This window comes from Argiope bruennichi, chromosome 9 (genome assembly GCF_947563725.1).
Source record: "Argiope bruennichi chromosome 9, qqArgBrue1.1, whole genome shotgun sequence".
In the NCBI taxonomy this organism is placed as follows: domain Eukaryota; kingdom Metazoa; phylum Arthropoda; class Arachnida; order Araneae; family Araneidae; genus Argiope; species Argiope bruennichi.
The window spans coordinates 105,673,788-105,696,066 of NC_079159.1; the positions used below are offsets into that span (position 1 = coordinate 105,673,788).

At 31.2% G+C, this 22,279-nt stretch overlaps 1 protein-coding gene across 1 annotated transcript in view; it reads left to right on the plus strand.

The window, feature by feature from the left end:
• Window positions 1-22,279, plus strand: part of LOC129984233 (uncharacterized) — a 194,712-nt gene that overhangs the window by 155,663 nt on the left and 16,770 nt on the right. The window contains exon 10 of the mRNA XM_056094065.1: window positions 19,403-19,553. Within this exon, the coding sequence (XP_055950040.1) occupies window positions 19,403-19,553 (151 nt within the window). The remainder of the gene's footprint in view (window positions 1-19,402; window positions 19,554-22,279) is intronic.

Sequence of the window (22,279 nt, forward strand, 5' to 3'; positions counted from 1 at the left end):
TTTTAATGCATGTTCTTGCATCGCTGTCACTATAGGCTCAATTCTGAATTTACTTTCATCCAATCATTTTGAAAGTTTACTCTTAAAACTTTCCAAAAGGTCACATAATAGGTTGTGTTATTCGAATGATTCATTGAAATGTGATTATCTGCAACGTTTAATTGCAAAAATAAATAAATAAACTTTCCATCAGCGATTACTTGAAGTGCTGAATGTATTAATAAATTGTTGGCAATCAAAAATAATGCGGAGAATCAAATCTTTGAAATTTGATTGCCTGATTGTTCCATTGCATTTTTAATGGTAATATATCGGACACCTTTAAGATTTAAAAAAAGAGAGGTTTGAAATCTACCATTGCAAATTTCAAGTCATCACGTGATAATATTATTTTTTTAATACACGTGGTGTCAATAAAAGAAAGAAAAAAAAAAAAAAACGTCATGTTCTCACATGTCTTATATTTCGCAGTCACCAACATTTACTGAAAGTGAATCGAGTTCTAAAATTTTTTCTCGTAAAAAAAAAGAGTCTTAATTAGTTTCAAACAATCACAAAACTATCAGATTACACATTCGTCTATATTTAGTAAACGACGGTTCCCCCCCCCCCATCTCAAAATCATTTGAACTCCAAAACTTTTTTGCCAGCTAAAAAAAAATTGAGAATTAAAAAAAATATATATTCTTCGGGCAATAACTTCTTACTGCCTTGCCCTTTATTGGTCAGGCAGGAGAATCGGGTACATGGCGGGCATTCTCGCCAAGTTGTAACTTTTTGTAGGCGATAAATCGCCAAATGTAACAACCTTCTTGATAATTTTCTAATAACCCTAGAAGCGAAAAATTGATTCCTCAAAAGCCATAAAGCGTCAATTTTCTGATCGTGTATTTTGATGCTTCAAAAATCCCAAAACAAAACAATATCATGTTCTCACATGATTAATAAAAACATTTAATTCCTTTTTCCCAATTAGTTTTGATTAAAATGCAACATCATCATTTAACTTTGCAATCAAAATGATTCATTTTTTTACTGATGAATCTGTTACAAGCCACGTTGCCTTCCACTTTTAATGGATGCTCTTAATTTTCTTTTGTTTCATCTTCTCTGTTACACATTTTCTATGCTAGGACAATAGTCATTAAATAATGACAAAAAATAAACATTTCGCCATGAATTTATAGGATGTAAAAAAGACAGAAGATGGAACTGAGTGATTAGATTTGTCATAAATCAAAACGAAATTACCTGCTTGACATTTCTTCGAATTTTTTAGCTTTATTTCGCGTGCGAGTAATTGCTAAAGAATAAACAACCCTCAGTTTCACCAGGTCGTTTCTTCGCTATTGCTTGTTAAGAGTGGTCATTACAAACTAGTTATTTAAAAAAAAAGTTGCTTTTGTTTGGCGGTAGGTTTTGTTTTCAAAGAATTAAATGCAAACAGTTATAATGAATTAACTTGTCCCAAAATTAACGCAAGTTTTGAATTTTCCACCATGAGTGCAGCAAAGTGTTGGCAATCTTATTAAAGAAACATTTAACAGCTGATAGTAAAAATGGATCGTTACACGATAAAACAATGTGTTTTCATTTTTGAACAATATTTCAAAAATAATGAAATTCTGATGGCTACAGTTCAAAAATTTGAGAATTGGCCTCCTAGATCAGGAAATTTGACACCACTGGATTTCTTTTTATGGGATTATTTGGTCAAAAGTCTATGCCAATAAGCCCACAAGCATGCGCATTGAAGGAGGAGATTCAAAGCTGCATCAAAGAAATTCAGCAACATTTATGCAAAATGGTTATGGAAAATTCCGACAAAAAAGTGCATATGTGCCTGCAAAGCCCTGGAGACCATTTGCCCTATGTATTATTCCATACATAACCTCATCCTATGTACTTTACGATTTAATAAAAATATAACAATTTAAAGAAAAAAACCCTGCTTTTTTAAAAATTTAAATCTTGCGTTAACACATTGTTCTAACGCTCCAATTTTACTAACCCTAAATTATCAGTTGTCAAGTGCTTTTTTTTTAATAGGGTTGTTAACACTTTATTGCACGAATGCTGGAAAATTCAAATCTTGCGTTAATTTTGGGACACGCTTTATTTAATGTCAAATCACATATACTTTTAAGAGTTATTTTTCATTCATAAACAGTTGCGATTAAATAATTCGATCAATCAATTTTAATTCAATTGAGAAATAAAGAGAATGGTCTTCTACTCCCTAATATAAGGTGTCATACTTCCCCCCCCCACACACACTGAAAAAATTGTGGATCTTAAACAAGGCCATAAGCACTCAGATTTTTATTTTTAAAGTCCTGTGCCTGAAAGTTTGTGCTTATTAGTATAGCGATAAAAACGAAATAAGCGTAGCGAATTGTTATGAGCGAGGATAGAACCTGGGACCTTGTGGTTCGCAGCCGAGTAACAAGACCACAAGAGAAAAGTAATACTCTTGTCTCGCAGCTGTTATCTGGCTTATAAGGTTCACCAAAGTACTCTCCCTCCAGTGAGTCGGAGGTGAGAAGAACGATATGGCTGTTGAGTGGTGATATATTAGCTGTTGAGTCTAATGCGCCTGTACCCATTTGAGTAGCGCCAAGTGTTATGGCGAGCGTGTGTGGGTGAGTGGTTGCTGTTGCTGCGTCAAGCGAGTCTGACGACTTTGGGTTGCTACGGGTAGATGGCGCCACAACATCTGCACGAAGGTTGAAGGTTCATCGTCCGAGGTAACGGATTGAATTGAGCGAGGATAGAACCTGGGAACTTGTGGTTCGCAACCGAGTAACAAGACCACAAGACAAAAGTAATTACTCGTGTTTCGTAGTTGTTATCTGGCTTATAAGGTTCACCATAATGCATTTTGAAGGGGGGTTTTTTTTGCCAGGCCGATTGATATCAAAATTGACACAGAAATTTCATTTTGGAAAAGGATTACTCAATTCCGTTTCTCTAAATCATTGTAAACACTGTTGCAAAGTTTACTTTATACAAATGGACAAATTGGCGAATTTAGCAGATTTAGTTCTATATTTGATGCAAATCTTTTCCTTAGAAGTTGAAGCCATGTATCAAATTTCATCAATCTAGCTCTTTACGTTTTGTAATAATTATTACGTTCATTTGCACTCGGACAAATATATTTACTATGATTCTATTTCCTTCAAAAGTTGACTGAAATATACAAATTCTATGTTAAGTCCAATTATTAAATTTCATCCATGTAGTTCAAAATGTTTTTCTTTTGTTTACAGCATTTGGCAGCCATATTGCCAAAAATGAATTTTTTCGAACCCGAGAGATCTGAAACGTATTCGTGCGATTGTTTGTTTACATTTGACTGTTGCCAGTCGACAATAAATAATAAGGGCGATTTCTATGCCACATACATTAGCTTTTTATTTACAGACTGCGTTACAAACATGTAAAATGCAGGCAGATAGACCGGAATAGCCTGGTTGGTAAAGCTTTGGATTCGCGAGGTTGCGAGTTCGAACCCCGCCGGCCGAAGATTCCCCGCGTGCTTGGTGGCTGACGCGCGTATAAATCTGTCGTGGTCACAAAGTCATCCATGTTGAGAGTAATATCACTGGGGGTACTGGATCAGGGGTGATCGTTCTCTGATTCAGGTCTAAATTACGATCTGTGGATGAGTAAATGAAATGCGTGAATGAAGTCCGGCCCGTATAAAGAGTTGTGACGTGTGTGTAGCTAAGTCGTTCTCTTGGCCCTAGATGGCGCTACTATAAAAACAAGAGACGCTCCCCCACCGGCTTAAAATTCGCTGTCTTCGTAACGGGCTTGTCCATGGCAAGTGAAATAAGAAACAACAACATGGAGGCAGATAGACGGGGAATTCTTTGATGGATTTCGTTCAAAATTCGATAGAATTCTTTAGATTAGGTCTTAAGTTCATATACGAAATTTCAGTCGTCTAGCTTTGAGTTATTGTTTCCACAAACAGACATAATTCCAAAAATGTGTTTTTTTATTCAGGAGGTCTAAAGCGTAAAGATTCATCAAAACCAATTTTACAAGATTTCTTTCCTTAACGAATTACACTTCTTTCTCTTATTTCCTATAGAAAAACAATTAAGAATGTATTAAAAAAACAATTAGCACATGAACGAAAATTAGAAAAATGTTGATCATTGTTATTTGCCCATTTTAGCAGCTAAGAAAATCAGTGAAAGGTGTTCTTAACTTTCTTTATACTTGCACATTATGGCACGTTTTTTGTTAACCCTTTGCATTCTGAAAAGAAATTCGATGCATAATTATTCACTTAGTACGAGGGCTCGTTCCTTGCTCCAAAAAATATATATATATATAATTGTTTTAAGTCGAATTTCCCCGAAAAATTAATTTACGTCTTTTTAACATTCTATAGGCATTTTTAACAATTAAAATTGAAAAATATATAAATAAAGCTTCAAAGTGATGCACCGTCTTGAATGGTGCCCGTGAGGAGTCACCCGAGTGCTAAGGGTTAACTTTCGTCGTTAAGTGGAAATAATCAAATGTTTATTTTAAAGCAGTATACCTCTCCTTTTTGTTATATTTTTACCAAAATTTCAAGCAAATCCAAAATTTTGATAAAAACGAAATCATAAACAAAAATTTGATGATCCAATTTGTCACGTTTTGGGAACCTTCGCATTAACATACACTTGTGGCGTATTGGGATGAGCGAGGATAGAACCTGGGACGTTGTGGTTCGAAGTTCAGTAACATGACAATTGCTCGTGCAGCGTAGTTGTTAACTGGCTTATAAGCTATTCACTACACACTCAAATAAATAGACTCTGCTGACAAATTTGACTGATTTGATACACAATTGAATGTAGATATAAAAATCAAGCAATACAATCTTGCATTAATTTTTTTTCCATTGATTTTCTAAGCTATCCAATACTCCAATAAACGTCAAATTAAGTTCTGCTTAATTTGATTTTTATGGGAGTGTTGTGTCATGTAATATATTCATTAACCAAACCCTCATAAAACTCTTTTCCCATGAAAGCATAAGTTGTTTACCCTGAAATGAATCTTTTATATAAAATAATAGCAAAAAAAAAAATTCATTTATATTAAGAATTAGAAATTAATTATTTGACTATTGGTGAAAATTTAATAACCCAAGACTTATATAATCTTAATTAATATTCCATTATTTAAAATTTACTTGCATAAATTTATCTTTTATACATTCAACTATCAAACAAATACATAGGTATGATAAATATACCTTAGATTATTAAAAGAACGTTCATAAGGAAAAAGCTTTATAAAGCTCTCTCTTTCTATTTTTTTTTTCCACTTCGAAATATTTTAATAATTAAAACAAAAATGACATTACACTGCCATGGGCTAAAAATAATCCGATTACATTTTGAAAGTGTTTTGAAACTATTAAATTCAGTTAAGAAACTAATAATTTATTATTAATAAAACACTTAACAGCTTAGTAAGAGGGAAACGATAAAATTCTGAAGTTCTTTTACAATGTCCTTGAAGTCAAAATCGTCTGCCCTAACAAAAGAATGCCCTGTTAAAATCGTCTGCAATTGCTTTCTGCGTTCCAAAAGAGGACCTTTCGCTTGAACCTGGAATCGCGGAGCTTCTTTCCGAAGTTTAAGTGTCAAGTGGTTATAAACAGGGTCCTTAAGTTACTAATCGCATTTTGCTCGTCCATTAATCATGAATGAAAGAATTATTCAAGTTCAGTATGAAAAGATTTTTCTTGTTTCTGGAGCGTGCAGCTGCTCTTGCTGCTTTTGTGCGATAGGTTTTCAACCCTATTCAGAATGAAGCAAATTGCAACAAAGTATTGAAGTGGCATATAAAAGAGAATGAACAAGTGGTTCCATTAAATAAAAATAAGCCTTATTTGTTGTTATATAGTCACTTATTATTTAAAATTTCAAAGATGAAAATCAAATATTTTGCCTGTTTAAAATAAATAGAATTTTTTTAAAAAACGAAATTTTCTGGATTTTTTTTTCTATTTCTTAAACTTAATTGAAATAATGATTATAAAAAGAACAAAAATAACCATGAAAGGAGATATTTTTTTGCTAATTTTGACATAATTTCCATACATATAGATTCTTTCTTTCTGGCTTTCATTATTACAGGATAATCAGTCGTCATATTTATTGACGTTTTTGAGTTGTTATTCCTAAATTTAACCCTTTTCACTCGGAAAAGTAATTCGATGTATATTTATTCTCCCAATGCAAATACTTGTGCATTGCTCCGAAAAATAAATATACGTAACTGTTGAATTCTCCCGTTTAATTAATTAGTGTCTTCTTATCACTCTGCGGGTATTTTTAACAATCAAAATCAAATAAATAAATAAAACGTCAAAATAATGTATCGTCTTGAATGGTGAGTGAAAGTCACCATCCGAGTGCAAAGAGTTAAAAAAAATCAAAACGTAAAACATGAATAGGTCAAAAATAAGATCAAACCAGCTCCAAAATAAGTTTCATATGTGAATTTGAGAAAATAATAAGCTCACTTTTCAATTGTGGATGGTCTTTTTATGTACTTGCTCACACACAAAAGGAAAAAATTAGTAAAAAGCAGGAATTTGTTGAAAAATTTGATTATTGTGATTTATCGTTTACTTTTTATTTTCCAAATAGCAGCTAGCTGTCTTTGACGACCAGCTGGATCTACAGAAATTTTGATTATATTTACTTTCAAATAAATTTCTTTTATATAACTTAATATTAATGATCCCCCCCCCTCCAAAAATATTTTTAATATACAGATTGTGACAAAAATTAATACCGTGTCAGTTTAATAGCCTAGCACCTGTTCTGTTGTTCATTATGTGTATATGAACCTTCCTAATGAAGTCGAGTCCCATGTCATCACAGCATTTAAAAACTTAATTGTCCGTTCACCTACCTTCTTTTATAGTACGCAAATTTCACTTTCTTATACATCAGGTAATTCGCCCATATCACCTAGTCATCTAGGTGATCACCTAGTCACCCATATCATAAGTCACCTAGTTAAATATTCGATAGAACGATGAAAATGGTTTGAGTTTCAGTTGGCCAATGTTATCTATTGTTAAAAATTAGACAAACGATTTTAACACTTCAGAAAAATTTGCAAGACTATTAAATTGGTATAATTAAAAAGATAATTTTTTGAATCTTAAGACTATCGACAAAGTATTTTTGTCCTGCCATACTTTTTGCAGTTATGGCCGAAACAAGCCAAAATTTTTCTTAATTTTTTTTAATTAAAATTCTTACTAAATTTTTGAAGAAACCGCTCCGAAGTACACGTTTCCCCTTCCAAAGTATATCTGTGCTACATTTGTTTGTTTTAGATACTAACACATATTTATTCACACATAACACATATTTATTAACACACATTATTATAACACATATTTAGAACTAACACATATTTATTCATTTTTATTAGTAGTAAAAATACTCAATGTAACATTCTGACCTGTAAAAATATTTAGATGATTTTCGAAGTGTTCTTAAAATTTTTTCATTGTAATTTTCATTTGCTATGAAAAAAATATATATATATATATATATTTTTTAATTCATTTTACCCTGTTTTAGCAAATGCTATTCGTGAATATCAGCATATATTGTTTTTTTTTAAATTAAAAGTTGCGTTTTAGTTCTTGTTTTGCTTTTAAAAGTTCCCTCAGTCAACAATTGACTAATATATTTTTGGAATTTTATGTCCAATTTGGCGAATGATTCGCCAATAGGCGCCTGGAAATGAAATGAATTTAAATAATCAAATCCTTCTTATTTAAGTTCAACTTCTTTCTTATTTATTTTTAACTTCTTTTCAAATATCGACAACCTCAATTATTTTATAACATTTGTTTTGCAGCAAGGGTCCTTCTATTATAGGAAAAAAGTACTACAGCTTTTATAGACAAAAAATCGTTTTATACGGAGACAGAATTTTTAAATTATTGAGATAATATGTTAAACAATAGAGTAAGTATAATACAGTACACTCCCGATGTCCGGTTCGCGACTATTCGGCTTCCGTTCTATCAGGGCACAGTTTTCTTTTATCGTAATTAAATGAGGAAGGCAAGGCGTCTATTAAATCATCTATTAAGAACTTTTTTAAAACCTAAAAACTGTAAGTTTTGACTTTTATCTTAGGGTTACCTTTTCATATGTTTCATATCATTTATTAGTGAAAAATAAAATCAATTTGAGCCATTTTTCTTAAGAATCAGGCCAACGATTTACGTTAATGTTTTGTTTATATTTCCTAATTTAAGTTAGGCAATGCAGAGTTTATGTTTAAATGCGAACAGTTTATATGCTTTAACTTACTTTTTCTCTAATTCTTGAAAACTGCAATGCATTATATAAGCATATATAAACTCCCAGTACAGAGCTTTCTGTTTTAACTCGGCACGTTACCGGCAACTGCTTGTATGATTCACCGGGCGGCGGCCGCGTTCACATTCTACGAGGCTTAAGATAAATGGGGGGCATAGAACTTAGAAGAGAAAAAATACATATTATAACAGTGAATTTAGCTATAAAATATTTGTCTTCTGGTATTTGTGCGCAAACAAATGAATTCATAGAACTCAAGGCTATACGGCTTCTTTGTTACCAGGTCAGTCCTTCCATCTCATTAGGTCGGATATTCGGGAGTACACTGTACAATTAAAATAAACATATAAATAAACATTATAAATAAAAATATTATGATGTTCCAAAAGTTTTTTTCACCTATCATTTTAAAGAGGCTTGTCACTGGAGACGAAACGGATTTTATATGAAAATGTGAATAGAAAATGCACTAGGTGTAAGGACAATAGGTCTTCAATTGTCGCAAAGCCAGGACTACACCCCAAAAAAGTTCTTTTGTCCATTTGGTGGGATTGGAAAGGCTTCATTTTCTACGTGCTCCTTCCTCAAGGTGAAACAATAAATTCTACGAATTACTGTCATCAACTGGATCAATTAAAAACTGCCATAGCAAAAAAAAAAAAAAAAAAAAAAAAAACGGCCAGAATTAATGAATTGACGAGGCTTTGTATTTCATCATGACAACGCGAGACCACATATTGCATTAATCGTAAGAGAGAAGCTCTTACAGTTTGATTGGGATGTTTTATCGCATCCTGCATACTCTCCAGATCTCCCTCTATCTGATTATTACTTCTTTCTGTCCTTAAAAAATTATCTTCGCAATAAGTGCTTTAAATCCATCAACGAAATAAAAGCGCACCTAGAGGATTATTTCTTATCCAAAACACAACAATTTCGGAAAGAAGAAATAATGAGGCTTCCTGAGAGATGGAAGAAGGTAATAGAGCAAAAGGGTTCTTATATAACAAAATAAATAATATCTTAAACGGTAAATATTGTGCATTCATTTTATATTAGAAAAAGGAAAGGAACTTATGGGGCACTCTAATACGTATTATAACAGCGAATTTTTCTATAAAAATTTTGTCTTCTAGTATTGGTGGGCAAACAAGTGAATTCAGAGAACTCCGGCCTATTCGGCTTTTTTGTTATCTGACCAGTCCTTCCACCACATTAGGTAGGATACTCGGGTGTGTACTGTACAATTCAAATAAAAATATTCTAAAAATTTCCCCCTCATTTTATTTCGCAGCGAAAAAAATTGATAAATATACCGATATCAGAAATTTCTTATAGATTACCATCTATTTATCTTGAACAACTTATATATGGTATCGAGCAATCAAACCATGAGACCATTTTTACAAATCATTTTGCATTCTTAGAAAGAGGTAGGTGAATACTGAATGTAGTATCTCTCTCTATGTTTAGAAGAGGGGGGATGCACGGCGCAGGTGGGAACGAGTAAAAATTGTTTTCCAAATCGCATAGCCGCGAACTAATCCCCCCATTAGATGCTCAAGAGAAGCATTTATAATCGTCCAAAGCAATCACGAATTGGCTCTCTTTTCACGATTGGTTGCACTTTCCACTCCGTGATTTATTGCAGAAGCAACAGGTGGGCTGCAGTCCGTCCCAGCACAAACAGACGACAGGTGTCATTTTTGAATAACACGCGTGCATCCAAAATATTCTAAATGCAAGTTAGGGGAGAAAGTGTACTTATTTTCTCGCCCAGTCCACCCCTATTATGTCATTTGCGTTTAGTCTAACCAGAACTCAGATAACAAAAAGTGAAAAACCGAGATTTTCACAGACATCAACTATGCTGCTGTGTGGATTTAAAAATAGTCTTTTAGAAGTATAGAATTCCTCTACTCCATAGAGGGATTATGAACAAAATGGTGGTTAACTCCCGGATGTGTTATGGGTGCTCTTGCGTACACACATTGCTTGTTTTATTTTTGCATCTATTTTTGTCGTCGGCGTTTGGAAGGTAGTTGGGAATTGAAGGGATTCGTGTAGACAGTAGTAGAATTTGCAATAGATCATTTGACTTGAACTCGAGTTACGCCGAAGAGGCGTTCTGTAATCCATCTTCCTTTGACACCCGATACCTCCCAGTCGGACTCGGAGGAAAAAAAAATTCGGAAATTATATACTGTAAAAGAATGGTTCCAACGTATCAGAAACCAGAAAATAAAAAGTTACATGTGGCAGAGGTTATTTTAAAGTATCTGTTGTCTTTGATTGAATTAATGTATGGGATTTTTTTAGAAAGAAGGATCTAATTGAATCCTTGTGTGATTGTGAATATTTTATTGAACATGAAATGGAATCTTCTAAAAATGCAATGGTTAAAAATTTCAAAAAATTCGAAATCCTTTTTTTTTAGAATTTTTAATCAATTTTAATTATTATTTAAAACAAATTATTTGCTTTGATTTATTTGAGGTTTAAAAGCAATGAAACATTATTTGGGTATTCCGTATCAAATAAATTTATGAAACTATGCTAAACAGAAAGGAAAATGTGAGCGTTTTTGGAAATTAATACCTTATGTTGAACAAGTTGTATATGGTTAGCCTTTATTCAAATAACCATCCAGTCAATTGTTGTTAATTTCATTGTTTTCAAGACAGGCTCCATGAAATGAAAGTCTACAATATAATCGCCCACCACCCTTTGTAATGCTGAGCAAAATATTGCCGCCCTATTGGTTGGCGTCATTATTGGATGCAAAATTTCAATTTGATGTCTAACAACTGAAACAAGCTGTTTTTTTATATATATATTTAATAGACTGTGCTAAATTAATGTGCGCATAAAGTTCAATATAAATAAAACTTGTTGTAATCGAAAACTTCACATTCCATTTATATTAGCGTATGATGGATTGTAACAAAGGTTGATGAGCTGAGATCTAACATTTTATTATTTTATAATTATGTTGATTCATAATATTCGTACTTCAGTTAAAGATTATTACTGATATTTTCTTTCAGCATAATTTTTGTTTTGTATACGATATGACCCCTTTTTTTCTATTGGAACATTATTTTTTTTCAAATCAAATTCAATGGGTAGTTTTGATTTGAAGGTTCGAAAACATTATGCTTAATGAAAATCCCACTGATAGGAAATAAAAATTTTAATGTTATTATATATTTATATCTAAAGTGTAACACAAATAATGATTTTTATTATTTCCAGAATACTCTGCCAATGTATACTAGATTTTCTATTACAGTTCTCATTAATTAATCTATGGCAATCATATCCGAGATATTTAACAAGATGACCGCTCGTCTGCGGTTGCAATTTTCTAATAAATCTATATTTATATTTATAATAAAGCTCAATGTATGTGTTTGTGTTGGCCCTCTACAGGCCAGACCATTTGATCTACAGCTACCAAATTTGGCATATGGGAACCTTGGTGGTCGGAAATGTGCACCTCGGAGCGATTTTTTTATTTTTAATTAGAATCTTAATTAATTAAAAAATAAGTGAAATTTTGGCTTTTTTTCGCGATAACTTCCAAAAATATTATCGCACAAAAATGATTTTTACATCAAATTGAAATTCAAAAAATTATCTTTTTAATGGTACAAATGTTTTTACTTGCAAATTAAATTTCTATTTTTAATGAATTAAAAATATTTTAACAATATTTTTAACAATTTATTTCCCATAAAATAAAAATACAATTTAATCTGCACGAGCACGTTTCGCGTGCCTGACAAAAAATTAGCTTTTATCAACGTTTTACCACCACATTGATAAATGCTCAAATTCAAATATAAGTTAACTGTTACTGAGAATTAAATCTTGGAATGTGTAATTTTTCAGCACGTGTGTGTATGAAATGTGATGTTTTTTGAAAAGTAAATGCAAGGAAATGTTTTCTGTCATCTTTTCCAGTACCAATATTATTAATTCAATGAAACAGTTTTATTTAAGGCAAATATTGTTTAATATCTACAGACATTTACTCCAATCGAAGCTAATTTGTAAATCTTTATTCATAGATATACATCTGCTAACAAATGGTCTAAGTGAAATAAATAATTATATTCTACTTAAATTGAGTCAATAAATACTGGTGGTTTATGGAAATTTCAGTATCACTATTTCATAAAAACGAACGTTTTTAGATCACTTCGTCAACCGTCTCAAAGAAGCCAATAATATCCCAGTGTATCTCAAAAGGGGTTGGCCTAGATTCTGAAAATGTTGATTGTTCTATTATTGCAAATTAAATATATAAAAGTGTAATTTTCAGTACGTGTCTGCATGAAGTGACAAAAATTGAAATGTTATTTTCTAAAAAGTAAATGGAAGAAAAGTTTTCTATGATGTTTTACAATATCTATATTATTAATTCAATAAAACAGTTTAATTTAAGGCAAACATGGTTTAATACATATTTACATATATGTAAGATAAGCACTCTAATCGGCGTAAAATAGCTAATTTGGGGCATACATCTGCCAATAAAATGGTCTAAAGTTACATAAAGTATAATTATTTTGTTCATTTAAAAATTCTGTTCATTTTAAAATTTAAAATTCGTAATTCATAGGAACATTTATTGACTCATTAAATGCACCGATGAATCACGAATTTTAAGTTTTTACATAGGTCCTCTGCCTTTTTAATCATATTTAACAAAATATTCTTGAGACACCAATATTTTAAATAAAAATTATTGAACTCGTATCAACTGAATCAATTACTAAAACTGACTAATTTATGAAATTTGAATATCACTCTTCTGTAAAAGCTGGTGATAAAAACTGACCACTTCATCGACCGCCTCAAAGAAGATACGCCAATCTTCTCCCAGGGTTTCTGGACAGTGATTAGCTTATGATTATGAAAATGTTGATTGTTCTAAAATTGATATGTAAAAACTTCATAAATCGGTCAGATTTGAACGCAGAAGATAGAAACTTTTATTTATTTATTTAAAAGTTGAAGTGTCAAGAATATTTCGCAGAATATGAATCCTTAGAGCCAAAGGAACTCTGTAAAATTTAAATTTCATAAATTTTTCATAAATACATTTACTGAATGAAATAAAATAAAATATTTTTATTTACATCATTTAAATATTTTGAAAGTAAAACTAAAGATGAATTTTAAGATGCATCAGAGAAATTTTTGTTGAATAATTCTTTAAGATATTATACAAATTACGAAAATTATTCTGCAGTGCACGTACAACTTCAATACCGAACGACTCTGCTTTTAGTTTCCATATTTTTAAAAAAAGACATGGTTGGTTTCAGTAAAAAGTGTTTTTATATTAATTGTAATTTAACATTTTCACTTTAATTTAAAACTGAAATTTTATGAGCACTGACAGAAAATTAAAAAGAGAAATAAGTAGTACAATGAACAGAACTGTTTAAGGCCTGCATAATAATATATCTGAATTGTATAACTATCGAAATCTGAAGCTTAAAAATATTTTGCAGAAAAAGCTAATAAGAACCCAAGTTACATAAAATATTTAATTGAAGATTTTAGCGATCATTAATACTAGAGAACCGGCTGGTCGCCAAAGGAGATTAGTAAATAAATAAAATGAGACAAATTCTAAAAGGATACTTATTAAGTCGTTATAACTAAAAGTCTGAATTCTAGAGATCAGCAAAATAGTTATTTTTCCCATTGTTTTCTCGATATGTTTTCTCATAATACTCTTCATTTTTATGCTGATTCATTAGATTATTTTGATTTTAAAAATCTCATTGTTTTTCCCCTTAAGTTGATAGGAACATTAGCAAACGAAAAAGCATTATTCTTCCACTTTTTAGTAAATTTATTTTGCATGCGGTATACCACCTCATGATAGAAACTTTAAAATCGACAAAATTAAGAGAAATTTCGTCGATTAAAAAAAAATGAAGAAGATAAAGAAAATTTTCTCTCCAAAATCGACAAAAGAACCCCCCTTTTTTTTAAGTACCACGAATTCTGTTTTATTATTATTATTATTATTCGAATTATGCAGTATCAAATTCCATTTGGTAATATTCATGACGGATTAAATCAAGTTTACAATACTTTTTTAAAAACGTAATTTTTTTTAACAAAAGTTAAAAAAATGTGTGATTTTTTTTTTTTTTTTGGTCGGAAAAAAACCATTTGGAAAAAACAAATTTAACAGGGTTCGCTTCCCCATTTCTAATTCTGGTGGTATATTTTCAAAAAAAATCTACGAAATGCCCACTTAGAGAAAAACGTGAATAAAATATTATATTTTCTTGAAATAAATATTTCAGCACCTGTGAGACTAAGCTTCGCTCGGCAGGTGTTTTATAATATCTTAAATAAAATCCTATCCTATGGCTCGTTTAAAGTTGTAAGCCAAATGTAATTGAATTGCAACCACGGGATCGAACATGAGAAAAACGCATGGGAGTCCAAAGCCCTAACCATTATTCTATGTCTGATACGCTTAGGCAGGTCATGCACACTCACGTGCCAATATTTAGTTATAAAAAAATGCGTATGTAAAATCGCATTTTTTCTAGAAAGACATTTATAGAGATAAACTTAGGAAACAAAACCTTATCTAAATATAAAATTTGATCCTAATCTTTAGAACCGTTTCCGAGATACACGAAATAAATTTATATATATATTTCAAGAATTGCTCGTTTAAAGTTATATTCCATTCTATCAGACTTATAAAAGTCTGATTGAATAGTTCGCTAACTTTAAACTTCTCCGAAATGCTGCCAACTGCGGCCTTCTCTGTAATAGTTCCATCACCCAAGTTATTCGGAAAGCACCAACGTCTCTTTTTAGAGGTAAATTTTTCCGCTGTATTTTCCAGCCTCGTGCAGCCAATTTTAGCGTAGAAAACCAATCCATTTTTATGTCATGCGTGAGTCGTCCACCGCATCAGTGTCATTGAGGCAGACATTCTGGAAACAATGACCCGGTGCCAGCTCTTCTAGTGACATATGTCCCTTTTGTTCTGTTCCCGGTATCCGGCAATGTCATGGGCGAGTAAGTATTTTAATATCCGGACCCATTCACAGAAGATCAATGTACAAACATTTCTCTTGGATTGGATTCTGGAGAAGCTATTTTGCAGGTGGCGATTGACGGTCCTTAAGGTCAAGGCATTGGCTACTGACCTCATCACCATTTCATTCCAAACAGCGCTCATTTGCTTAATCGTTGAAGGCTGGAAAGTAATCTTTTCAGTAATAAGATGAATTGTGTCATGCTCTTTGTTTATGCAAACTATTACATTCATTATACATCCCTTTACAGACTGGATATTTTTTACCCGCATATCCGCTTTCGATTGATTGGATTTCTTTGTCTTGGAATGCTGGAATGTTTTGTAGACTGGAAATTTAGATTGTATAATTATTTCTTTCGAGAACATGATGGTTATGTTTATCTTTCGAGTTAATTCAGGGGTATCTATTGCTCTCAGCAAAAAAGCATGCTTTGCAATTTCACGTGCATGGCCAAATTTGGTGTAAAAAATGTTTTATTATTTAGAATTAACGAATCATTTGAGTATCAACGGTTCATTAGTGTCTATCTATATAAAACATTCATGTACGCGGCATATAATACTTCCTGTCAAATGGCAACAATGAAAGGTAAGCAAATCCGTATAAGAGCATTCCAAACTGCTTCATTGAACCTTTTCACAGCTGTAATTAGTAAAAATTTAATGCTTAGGAAATTCATTATGTTGAAGTTCAAACTCAACCATCAAAACATTGAATCGCGTGTTTTTACTAATGCTAAAATTAAAATAAAAAATTACTTTCATTTGACGAAAGGTTTTCCATATCCGCTTTTATTTCGTGTTATATATGCACCTTTCAATTTGCCCCCAAAATATTTCGTAGCAGATTTGATTTAATTAAATTCATGTTTTTCAATCACATAAAAAAAATTTTCGAGGAAAGGGTGAAATTTTAAAAAGATATATATTCCTTATCAATGATTTTATGGCCTAAAAATATCAATAATCTGGGTGAACAAGTTGGTCACCTAAAGTGACTGGTACATAATAATGCATTTACAGATATATAAGAGTATCTGTATAACCGGTAGATATCTATTTTGAAGGATTAAACCCTAATAAACAAATTTTTTCATTTTTAATATAAAAACCTGCATTGTTATCGCGTCCCTAGGCGATCGGTTAAGGTTCCCTAACGGTAAAACCTGATTGTCTTAAATGTAATAATCAATGCAGAGTTGTGCGAAGCAGCAAATAAGACAGATATTAGAATTTTTTTTAAATATAAAAAATGAAATATATTTATGTTTACTAGTTAACGATACCATTGAGAACTTAATCCGGTATGAAACCATTGTTTTTACTGAGTATCAATTATCGAAAGGCATATATTTCTGTCTTTCAATAAATGAAAACAGATACGAGCTTTAATTTTGTATATTTATTTTGCTGACATTATACTGTTTTCTAATGTCATAGTTTCACATAATAGTGTGAATTCGTCTCAATTCATAGACATAATAATTTGAATGCTCTTTGAGGCTTTTATCCCATTTAGAGACAGTGAGAAAATATTCTTTCACGCTGTTTCTGCATTATTCTTACAAAAATGAGGATACATTTGTCATAAAAAGAAGAACAAAACTGTCGAAATATATAATAATAACATATGAAAATAAAATACAGAATAGGTGTTGTGCATCAGACGAGTATTTATTATGTGTAATTTCGCCAAATCGCTATTTAAAGCCAACAACTAACATTTAAACCTGACATGTGCCCAGTTGGTAATCAAGGTGGGAAACATCAGTATATTTATTTAATGTATAGTAATAGTAATGTATTTGTTTCCTTTTATAACAACAAATATGATGAGGGGACAAAAATAACCAAATGGCCTTTGCGAGTAATGTATTTGTTTCCTTTTATAACAACAAATATGATGAGGGGACAAAAATAACCAAATGGCCTTAGCGAGTAATGTATTTGTTTCCTTTTCTAACAACAAATATGATGAAGGGACAAAAATAACCAAATGGACTTAGCGAGTAATGTATTTGTTTCCTTTTATAACAACAAATATGATGAGGGGACAAAAATAACCAAATGGACTTAGCGAGTAATGTATTTGTTTCCTTTTATAACAACAAATATGATGAGGGGACAAAAATAACCAAATGGCCTTAGCGAGTAATGTATTTGTTTCCTTTTCTAACAACAAATATGATGAGGGGACAAAAATAATTAAATGGCCTTTGCGAGTAATGTATTTGTTTCCTTTTCTAACAACAAATATGATGAAGGGACAAAAATAACTAAATGGCCTTTGCGAGTAATGTATTTGTTTCCTTTTATAACAACAAATATGATGAAGGGACAAAAATAACCAAATGGCCTTAGCGAGTAATGTATTTGTTTCCTTTTCTAACAACAAATATGATGAGGGGACAAAAATAATTAAATGGCTTTAGCGAGTAATGTATTTGTTTCCTTTTCTAACAACAAATATGATGAGGGGACAAAAATAACCAAATGGCCTTAACGAGTAATGTATTTGTTTCCTTTTCTAACAACAAATATGATGAAGGGACAAAAATAACCAAATGGCCTTAACGAGTAATATATTGGTTTCCTTTTATAACAACAAATATGATGAAGGGACAAAAATAACCAAATGGCCTTAACGAGTAATGTATTTGTTTCCTTTTATAACAACAAATATGATGAAGGGACAAAAATAACCAAATGGCCTTAACGAGTAATATATTGGTTTCCTTTTATAACAACAAATATGATGAAGGGACAAAAATAACCAAATGGCCTTAACGAGTAATGTATTTGTTTCCTTTTATAACAACAAATATGATGAGGGAACAAAAATAACTAAATGGCCTTAACGAGTAATATATTTGTTTCCTTTTATAACAACAAATATGATGAGGTAACAAAAATAACCAAATGGCCTTAACGAGTAATGTATTTGTTTCCTTTTATAACAACAAATATGATGAGGTAACAAAAATAACCAAATGGCCTTAACGAGTAATGTATTTGTTTCCTTTTATAACAACAAATATGATGAAGGGACAAAAATAACCAAATAGCCTTAACGAGTAATATATTGGTTTCCTTTTATAACAGCAAATATGATGAGGTAACAAAAATAACCAAATGGCCTTCACGAGTAATGTATTTGTTTCCTTTTATAACAACAAATATGATGAAGGGACAAAAATAACCAAATGGCCTTAACGAGTAATGTATTTGTTTCCTTTTATAACAACAAATATGATGAGGGAACAAAAATAACTAAATGGCCTTTGCGAGTAATATATTTGTTTCCTTTTATAACAACAAATATGATGAAGGGACAAAAATAACCAAATGGCCTTAACGAGTAATATATTGGTTTCCTTTTATAACAACAAATATGATGAGGTAACAAAAATAACCAAATGGCCTTAACGAGTAATGTATTTGTTTCCTTTTATAACAACAAATATGATGAGGTAACAAAAATAACCAAATGGCCTTAACGAGTAATATATTGGTTTCCTTTTATAACAACAAATATGATGAGGGAACAAAAATAACTAAATGGCCTTAACGAGTAATGTATTGGTTTCCTTTTATAACAAAAAATATGATGTGGGAACAAAAATAAACAAATGGCCTTAACGAGTAATATATTGGTTTCCTTTTATAACAACAAATATGATGAGGGAACAAAAATAACTAAATGGCCTTTGCGAGTAATATATTTGTTTCCTTTTATAACAACAAATATGATGAGGGGACCTGCTGCACCACTGGTCGTGACAGAACTGTTAAAGACTGAGGCTTTCTGTTTAAAAGTCGACACATTTATATTATGTAAACAGAAAGTAAAATGATGATAATGCACCTCATTTGTAATCAGCTTTCTTGTAAAAATGATGATAATACACGTTTTTAACGCTTTCTTTGTTCTGCTCAGGTGCCCCGTGGAGCCGAGCGTAGTGCAAGCTCTGGACAGGCTACCAGGCTCCAAGTCCCTGATGGCGCCTTTCCAAGCCTTCAAATTTGCTTCGGATGCAGCAGTCCAGTTCCAGATGACCGTCTCCTACTGCCTCGACAATTGTCCGCCGGTAAAAAAAAAGCGCTTTTTTTTTTTAACCTTTTGTAAGATCCCACGAGGGGGAACCTTGTAATTAAGGATAAGAAGTTCCAATATGGTGGTTGGTTCGCGCCAACCTGATGCGTATACGAAAAGGTATGTTTCTTGCTCCACCCATCGATGACGGGACGTACTTCCACAGGGAAGGGTTGTACAGTGGCTGGTGATGGCTCTTAGGAATCAACCACAGTTCCCGCTAGTGTTGGCCATTTCCTTCCAATTGTGGCAGTCCAGTCATTCAGATTTTTTCTTGTACCTTCCGGCGGGTAGTAAGATAAAATTGGTGAATGCCCCTTTTTAGGTTATATTCCTAGATCATTTGTGGTATTTTTAACTGTCAAAAGTAACAATTTTTAAACCTAGAATTCATGATTTTTTTCAATTTTTTTACAAAATATATGTGTTTCGAATGATCGCATAAAATTAAGGAAAATTATTTTTTTTAATGTAAAGTAATTTTTATGAAATTAAAAAAAATGTTAAAAGGTGAAAATGATTATATTAAACAGTATTCTAGTGACACAAATCATTTTATAAGAATTCTGTGATAAAAAATTAAAAAAGTCCCCCTTTTATCAATGTGTTTTTTACGAAACCAAAACAATATTTTGATAATATTTTAAAAGTTATAAATACTTACACAACAACCAACTTTGCTTTTTTTTCAAAGTTTCCAGTATAAATTTAATTTTAGTAATGTTATTACCATAGAACGGTTTTTTGTACAAATTTTTATAAAACAGCATTTGAAAAAAGATTTCCAAATACTCTTTGCTACTCTTTGGAGCAACAATCTTGTGAACCCTATGAATGGAAATAAAAACTTATAGTTAAGAGGTTACACGATACACTTCAAGGTTAAAAGTGTTTAGTTCAAAAAAACTTAAAAGACTCTGGAAAATTCTTATATAAAAATCATTATTTAAATATATTGTCTTTGTTGTATATTTATATATTTGTGTTTCAGGTTCAGTGAGAAATTAAAATTAAAAATAATAAATTAAAATTGAGAAATTAAAAAAATTGTTCTCAAAAAAATTTTCAGATATTTTTTTTTTTTGTTTTTTTGTATTAAGATTATTTAAATTAATTATAATGATGCAAGAAAGAATTTAAATCGATCTCGGAAAAAACTAGATAAAAAGATGTTTTAATCTATCAAACCTCAAGATTATAAATACGGAACTCATGTTGGCAACAATAGTCATCATGACTTTATGAGCCCAAATTTTAGGAATTCGAAATGCAAAATTTTTAAACAGTATTTTAAATATTTCTAAGATAACAAGCATAAATACTTGGAAATCATGCCAATTAAGAAAAATATGTTGGAACAATGTTAACTAATGACTGAACATTAAAAATTTGAAAGTCTCTAAATTGTTAGAACAATCGTTTGATATTTCGCAAAAAAAAAAAAAAAAAAAAAAATGTTTAAACTTATATTTTTAACAAGTAATCGTTTTATGTAGACACTTTTTTTACCAATTTTATACTAGCATAATTCTTTTTTTTTTTTTTTTTTTTTTTTTTTTTGAATTGTGAAATAATTTTAGCAGAGGTAACTTTACCAACCAGTCAAAGATCAGCGTTTCTGCAAAGAGTGGAGTGTGACATCTAGAATATAAAATTAGATTTTTTTTTTCTTGAATCTTCTTTTCGGATATAGAATAAACTTCGTCTTGAATTTCATCATTAAATTACGTTTTCTTTTCGTGGTCCAACAATAAATACCTGATTCTGCCCTGAAATCACATGTTTCAACAAAACTTGAAACTTCTTGAAAATTTCTTGTCTCGTCTTATTTCTATTATGCTTCATTTGTTTTTGGCACTTCTATATTTTCATTCTGTTATATCTTACTTATTACATTAATTCTTAAAGAAACTGACATTGTAAAGAAGAATGAGAACTAAATAACAACGCTAGGAATAAATTTATTTCTTATTTTCTCCTCCAAACTCAAGGCCAAATTTCTTGCTTAATGCTTCAATTATTCAAATAGCGATGACTTCAGAATAACGTTATATGCTTTTTTCTCAAAGCATCAATAAGGCTTCACGGCTGCTTTTTTTATTTAAGAGATACTGAGCACATTTTTCGTCTAGACTATCAACCAATGAATTGAAGGTAAAAAAGAAAAATAAATATTTACTGTGAAATACCGAAAAATTCAACAACTTCCAGACAGGATTGTGTAACATCACTGAGACCTAAATTTAGAGCATTAATAGAAAGAGTATTTGGAACATAAAATACTGGAGGGTTGATGATTAGAATTCTATTTTGGACACCGAATGCTTTCCTCTCAGATTGGGCCCATTGACCACGTATATTTTTAAGTATAATTTCATCATTTCCATTTGTACTATAAATATTTCTGTTAAAGCATCATTGATTGAATGTTAAATTGGAATAAATCCGAAGAAATATTCCTTTGTGAAAGATTCTTTGCCAGCAATCCATTGTGGAAATTTTATCGTGAATTTCGTCTACTCAACTGGCAGTGAAGTGACTGTTGCATTCACAAGAGATTCTTGTTTTTGGTTCGGGCAATAAATTACGTTAGCTTTCTCAAATTTTTCTGGCGTAACATATCTGCCTACGATTGCTTTTAGCAGACCTTGTCTGAATTCAGCATTTTCTATATTGATAAATGTCTTGAAATCAGCTTTCTGTTGCTATCTGTATCTTTCT